The sequence below is a fragment of the Schistocerca serialis genome, chromosome 2 (assembly GCF_023864345.2).
Source record: "Schistocerca serialis cubense isolate TAMUIC-IGC-003099 chromosome 2, iqSchSeri2.2, whole genome shotgun sequence".
Classification (NCBI taxonomy): Eukaryota; Metazoa; Arthropoda; class Insecta; order Orthoptera; family Acrididae; genus Schistocerca; species Schistocerca serialis.
The window spans coordinates 888,676,838-888,683,259 of NC_064639.1; the positions used below are offsets into that span (position 1 = coordinate 888,676,838).

Below are 6,422 nucleotides of genomic sequence, written 5' to 3' on the forward strand. Positions count from 1 at the left end.
TCTCAAAATGCATAAAAGCCGTAAATCTTGTTCTTGAATAGTAATTGTAGAAAAACAAATGGGCAACTAAGGTCTGTTAATTTACTGCCTCCTGCGCCACTTTCATTGACCACACATTCACTGAAATACTTAAGAAAACATCGACTGACTATTTTAAGGTATCACTTTAGGACACTACTTGCTATTAAATCTTGACCAATGTCGTAAACAGATCAGTCATTCTGTTTTTGCAGTATGACTTCCGTATCTCTTCAGGGCACACAAAATCCTGACAAACTGGGTCCTATCTGTCCATATCACGCATAAGTACTGTCGTAGGAAAGCACAGTAAATCACGTACAGGACCAGGAGCTCTTTACAGCTTAGAAGCTACCCATACGACCACCAAGACACGAATCAAGAGTCTTCGCTAACCAGAAAGGAAGCAAGCACTACTCTGGCGACTCCCATATTGTGTGTTACTACTCCTCATAAGAGAAGATAGAAGTCGTTGAAAGTCGCCACTGGCCTTTCAAAATTTTAAAAACTCCCTATAACCACGTGCTTGCCCCCGGCATCCCCGCTCTCCCCCATCCCCCTTACAAATTATTGGGTTGCGGAGCATGGACTGTCAGGAAAAATGACTTAAGTAAGCAACTCACTTTCGAACGGACAATTCTAAGGGAGATCTATAAACTGAAATGAGATGAGATCACTGGCAGTGGAGTAACCGGCATAATTGTGAGCTGGATAAAATCTACAACAGCCCAAATTTGTATGCCTGATGAGAACCGGAAGTCTCTTACGGCCAGGTCGTAGCATTTGGATGGACAAACATTGAAATCCTTAGATTTTATTCCCTGAGACTGAAGACTAAAAGATAGACCAAACGGAGGTTGGATAGATGACGCCAGGAGTACTTGCTGCAGATAGACATTGAGGGTGATTGGAGATACAAAACAGGAAATAGAATCTAGTGGACTGTAGGCCCTATAGCTACAGATGATGTTCTTGGTCTGACTGTGTGAAACAAACGGAAACGAAAACCTTTTCCGTGACGTGAACACACGAACAAATTGATCATAATGACCTTTACGTCCCAAGAATATAACAGCACTGTTGTTGCAAGACTCACCAAAGAATGTTGCGATGCTTCCATATCCACGCCCCCACTCGCCGTTTTAGGTTTCTCCTGGTTGCCCTTAGCAATCCAGTTTTCGTCTCCCCTAGCTGCACCACTCTTAGCAAAGCAGGAAGGCGATCGACTGGACGAGTAGGAAGACTTTGTGCTGGCGCTGTTCTTTCCACTGGCATTGGCAAAACCACTTCTGCCGCCCACGTCGCCTGTTGCTTGGACCTTAACTTTATCAGCGCTAGTACAGGTGGACGACTGGCATTCAACGTTCTCTTCGCCTATGCTGACAGGCAGTTCACCGCTGGGTTTGCTATTATCACGATCTTTGGCATACACCCCAACTTTCGTCTTGTGTTCAGCACCAATATCATAAGATACGTGGACGTCATTACTATTGTCATTACCACTAGGTGGGTAGGCATCTTTATCAACACCAGTACCACCAGATGAGCATGTTCGACCCACATCGCCAGCACCAGTACCACCAGATCCACAGGGCTGACCATCACCAGCACCAATACCGCCAAATGCGCCAGCGTCACCATCGTCAAAGCCACCAGCACCATTGCCGCTGGACTCCTGCGCTTCTCTTTCACTATCTCCGCCGGACCCTGACTGACCAGTTTCCTCTATGTCACCAGCACCACTGCTATCTGATGACTCTTTCCTCTTGCTCCCACCCTCTGTGGCTTCATCTGGAGATCGTTGTCGGCGGAATTCCAGGACAGAAGAGGAATTCCGCCCTTTCCGTCTCTGACGCCACTGTGACACTCTGGAATCCGTTCCTTGTTCTCCTTCGGATTCACTGCTTGAACTCCTGTAAGAAATAAGGCAGGAAGTGAACCTTTCTGTAGCGCAATAAGAAAATAAATAAAAATATCAGGACTCTGATACTGACGAAACTATTGCCTAGTTCTAGTTCTTAGCAACACATTAAAATTTATTTTCTGGAAGATAAAACAACACTGTTTTTTATGCGTGTCCGCTGAGGATGGCTAATCGCTGGTTCGAATTGTTTCAATGCTTCTCTTTGCTTTCTTATGCCATTTATATTAGTCTCGTGACTCCTACACGAGATGTTCGTTCCTGACTTCACAATAATCGCACAATAGTTCCCGGTTCTGTGAGTTTGCCCAACAGCGATTCATGAGAGTAACGTAGGCTTCGTTTTGAATATTCTGATTTTAAGTTCCCCGAAAATTTGTCTTTTACTTTCTTAGGGCTTATGCTGACATGCTGAGATCATAGAAGTGCGTCCCTAATTGATTCGATGTCTGTGGCTGTGTCTACTTGCTAAGAACTCCAAACACTAGAACCGTTCTCTAGATTTGGTCGTACTGGAGTATCTTACGTGTGGTTTCATCTACAGACGTACAGCAAGTTTCCCAAAATCCAAGTTCCCTATTCACCTTGGCTGCAACACCATACTACTACATGTCTTAACAGCCGTCATTTTTCCCCGAAGGCATGCAGCTTTACTGTATGGTTAAATGATGATGGCGTCCTCTTGGGTAAACTATTCCGGAGATAAATTAGTCCCCACTTTGATTTCTAGGCGGGGACTACTCAAGAGGACGTGGTTATCAGGAGAAACATAGAAGCTTTCGAAATGTGGTGCCACAGAAGAATGCTGAAGATTTGATAGGTATATCACGTAACTAATGAAGTACTGAATAAAATTGGGAAGAAGAGGAATTTGTGGCACAATTTGACTAGAAGAAGGGATCTATTGGTAGGACACGTTCTGAGGCATCAAGGGATCACTAATTCAGTACTGGAGGGAAGTGAGGAGGGTAATAATGGTAGAGGGAGACCAAGAGATGAACACAATAAACAGATTCAGCAGGAAGTAGATTGCAGTAGTTATTCGGAGATGAAGAGGCTTGTGAAGGATAGAGTAGCAAGGAGAGCTGCATCAAACCAGTCTCTAGACTGAATACATCATCTTTCACTACCTAGGATTCCTGTTAAAGTGTGTATGAAATGGGATCCTTAACTTGAATCGCGGTATTTTGTGACCAGTTCTGCTCTATTAGAGCGTCCAAATTGTCAATAACAAAATTGTCACTACGGGCTAGCTCTGCGTTTTGTGTGTCTCACGCAAAGTTTTAATATGTCAGTTATACATTCCACTGCATAGCGAGACACTCATTGTGGAAATTACGTAATTTAATTACTGAATAGGATTGGTAATTGCACTTTTGTCTTTGGTTTATGCTCTAAATAATTACGCTTGTGCGTTCATACTCTGACATTAGTAACAGACGTTATGGAGACAGTAGTACTGTATGAGGTGGTGATGGCGTTACATTATCCTACGGTGCCTCAGGTTCTGCTCAGGTTCAAGTCGCATAAGAAGATTTTGAGCCCCACTGTTATTTGTGTTTCAACATTTGTACTCAGATCCTTTCCCTCATGTGTTTTACCCAGAAGGACGGTATTTCTTCTACATGAGTGAAGAGCTGCATCAAACCAGTCTTCGGACTTGAAGCTAAAGAGCTACAGTCCCCCTTTCTCCCCCCCCCCCCCCCCCCCCCGCTCCACGCTCCACCACGACGGACGTGTTTGGGTGCGAGTACCAGGTTCCAGTAGCAAGGGTAGAATGCTTTTCGTAAATGCTGAATGCACAAAACTACCAGCACAAGTGAGAGTCGCACTTCAATCAATAAAGTACCTTCCTGAGAGTTGTAATTGACGCTTCGTATACTTCCCCATTACGTAATTGTAATCTTTTTCGTTTTTCTTAGTTTTCTTGTGCCTTGTCCCACATCTGGGCAGGGGTGGTATTGCTATTAACGGATTTGGGATGATTAGTTGAAGGCCTGGCCAGATGCCCTTTCTCTCACCACCCCTTTACCCTCAGACAGAATACGAATACTCCAACTTTCCGCATGTAATGCTATTCAAGTGGAAATGCGAAAGTTTTATAAATGTTCGCGAATCGCGTTAACTGAAGCGGCACTTGGGTACAACTTGGTGGGATATAGGAAATCTGCTGAAACAAACATCCAGGCTGGTCAGAACATCAAGCTTTGTTGTTAGTGCGCCGGGAGGACTCGATCTGTCTGTAACACCTTCTCTTCCTTCCTAGAAGCAGTGCTGTAACAGGCATGGCTGCCTGGGCAGGCACTCCATATCTATCTATCTATCTATGTATCTATGTATCTATGTATCTATGTATATCTATGTATCTATCTCTCTATCTCACACACACACACACACACACACACACACACACACACACACACACACACACACACTACCTCAGTGTGTGAAAGTTGCAGTAATTTCCAGATAAATCGACAAGTTATCAGCCAGTACCAAATGTACAAAGTTCTGAACTTCACAAAGAAATAACTGCATGGTATCCTATGATGGATTACTGAGTCGCAGCTGTAATCAGTGATGTCACTGAAATCTTTAGGAGTAGTGTAGTGATATCAAGTGGAACCATCAAATTCACCCAGTTTTAAAGTGACCGTCTATGATTCATTGGTAGAATGCTACGAAACTGCCGTTTCCTCACAAAAGGGAGTACATACCAAAAACTTGCACAATTAAAATTCTATGAATGGTCCAGAAAATGTAAGGGGTTGATACCAGTTCAGAATAAACACAGAACAGCATTGAAAATACGGTATGTTTGACTACTGAGGTAGTGGTGCGAATGTTGAAAAATTTTTAACGGGACAACACTGTAAAATAATTTTTAAATTAAAGGTGCAGTGGGGGAGGGAAGAAAGGAAAGGGAAGAGAAGAGAAGGGATTACTAACGTCAGGCGCAATGGGACATTACACAGAATTAGCGGCGACGAGCGAAAATGTGTACCAGATCGGAATTCGAACCTGGGATGTCCTGATTGTCTGCTGCTTACTAGGCACGTGCATTAACCACTGCAGCATACAGGGCACAGTGTTACTGCAATTGCACAGACTATCTCAGCATCTCAGGATGCGCCAAGGCCGCCCCACACTCCCACTGTGCACCACCTGTCAGCAGTCGCAGTCTGTATCCTTCGTGCTCGCTACTCTGAGATTCCCACAAGAGATCACATGTACTTGTGCATCTGTACTGAAGAAGGTGGACATGTCCTAAAGAACAGGCACCACACATTCATACAACAGATTCGCTTTTCAAAAAACGAAAGAAACCAAGCCAACATGCACATTCACGAGTCTGAGAGATCAACCCAAATATATAGTAACTTCAGGAAGTAAGTTACACATCTCGTCCCACACGAAGACTGCTGGATAACAACAGTCGTTCACTGTCAGAAAATATTACATGTTATGGACGTTCACCCAGCAGATCTTTGAAGGCTGTATGCCCAAGGAATGTATTTCTATTGCCGAGGAACTGAACCCTTGATAGAACATTCCAGTTTAGAGAGACTTGTTGATTATGTTGAAAAGTGGTGTCATAGTATCAGTGTCACTTCAAAGTGCAGCACAGCTTTCAATTTCAGTTGGTTATGATAATGTGCAGTTTACTTTTTGAAGTTGCTTCCTGGAGACGGCAGCTGGTACTGTTACCCACCTTAACCCGGCTGGGGACTGGTGGCTGCTGCTGAGCCCCCTGGACTGAGGCAGTGTGGGGGCGGACTGTGCGGCGCGGGCCAGCACTTCTGCCGGCTGCACTCCCAGCGCCGCCCTCATCGCCTTCCGTGCGCTCTCCAGCCGCAAAACGTCTTTCCGCAAGGCCCGCAGGTAATTCGCCATATCTGCCCGGAATGACGTGTCTATGCTGGAGATTTTGAAGTTGTGGAGGGGGTGATGTGCTTCCATATCTACCTGAAAATTCAAACAGTTCCATAAGTCAGTCATGCGTGACCTGTTTAAAATGCATGAGGTGCAAGTGTTGACTAAAAATAAATAAATAAATAAATAATTGAATCATATCTCCTTAGTTGTTGCTCACTATTCGACTGCCCTCTGACACCAGTACTTTCTTGCAACTCTTGTGACCATTTCAGAAATGGTTCCTACCTTGGACTAAACGTATCTGAGAACTTTAAAGTGAAAATCTCACATTCCATCCTATTCTTGGTGTCCTCTAGGACTGACGTCGAGTATCTGAGAACAATGTCTCCTCTTCCACATTGTGAATGAACGAGTAATCGTTTGTTTGTTTACGGCCGTCTCTTACCTCAGTAATTTGGGTGAAGTTTTTAATTTTTCACATGTAATACAAAAAAGTACTTTGTACTGAAAAAATGTTTCAAAATATAATTAATACTTTATATTTGCACTAACATGATCCCCATAGAATTTCGATTGGAATTGTTCTGTTAGATTTTAAAACTTTATT

General features: G+C 43.8%; 1 protein-coding gene across 1 annotated transcript; it reads right to left on the bottom strand.

Annotated features, from left to right (window-relative positions):
• Positions 1-1,392: 1,392 nt before the first annotated feature.
• On the bottom strand, positions 1,393-5,833 carry LOC126456496 (aspartate, glycine, lysine and serine-rich protein-like). Its single transcript, XM_050092246.1, has 3 exons — positions 5,652-5,833; positions 1,493-1,931; positions 1,393-1,437 (listed from the first exon to the last, which is right to left on the bottom strand). The coding sequence occupies exons 1-3, from the start codon at positions 5,831-5,833 to the stop codon at positions 1,393-1,395; spliced, it is 666 nt and encodes a 221-aa protein (XP_049948203.1).
• Between the last annotated feature and the right edge of the window lie 589 nt (positions 5,834-6,422).

Excerpts from the sequence above, each read along its gene's own strand:
- LOC126456496 (XM_050092246.1), bottom strand. The coding sequence starts at position 5,833 with ATGGCGAATTACCTGCGGGCCTTGCGGAAAGACGTTTTGCGGCTGGAG. Across the intron at positions 1,932-5,651 it reads CAGTCCCCAGCCGGGTTAAG|GAGTTCAAGCAGTGAATCCG; the intron begins GTGGGTAACAGT and ends TATTTCTTACAG. Across the intron at positions 1,438-1,492 it reads ACAATAGTAATGACGTCCAC|ATCGTGATAATAGCAAACCC; the intron begins GTATCTTATGAT and ends TGTATGCCAAAG.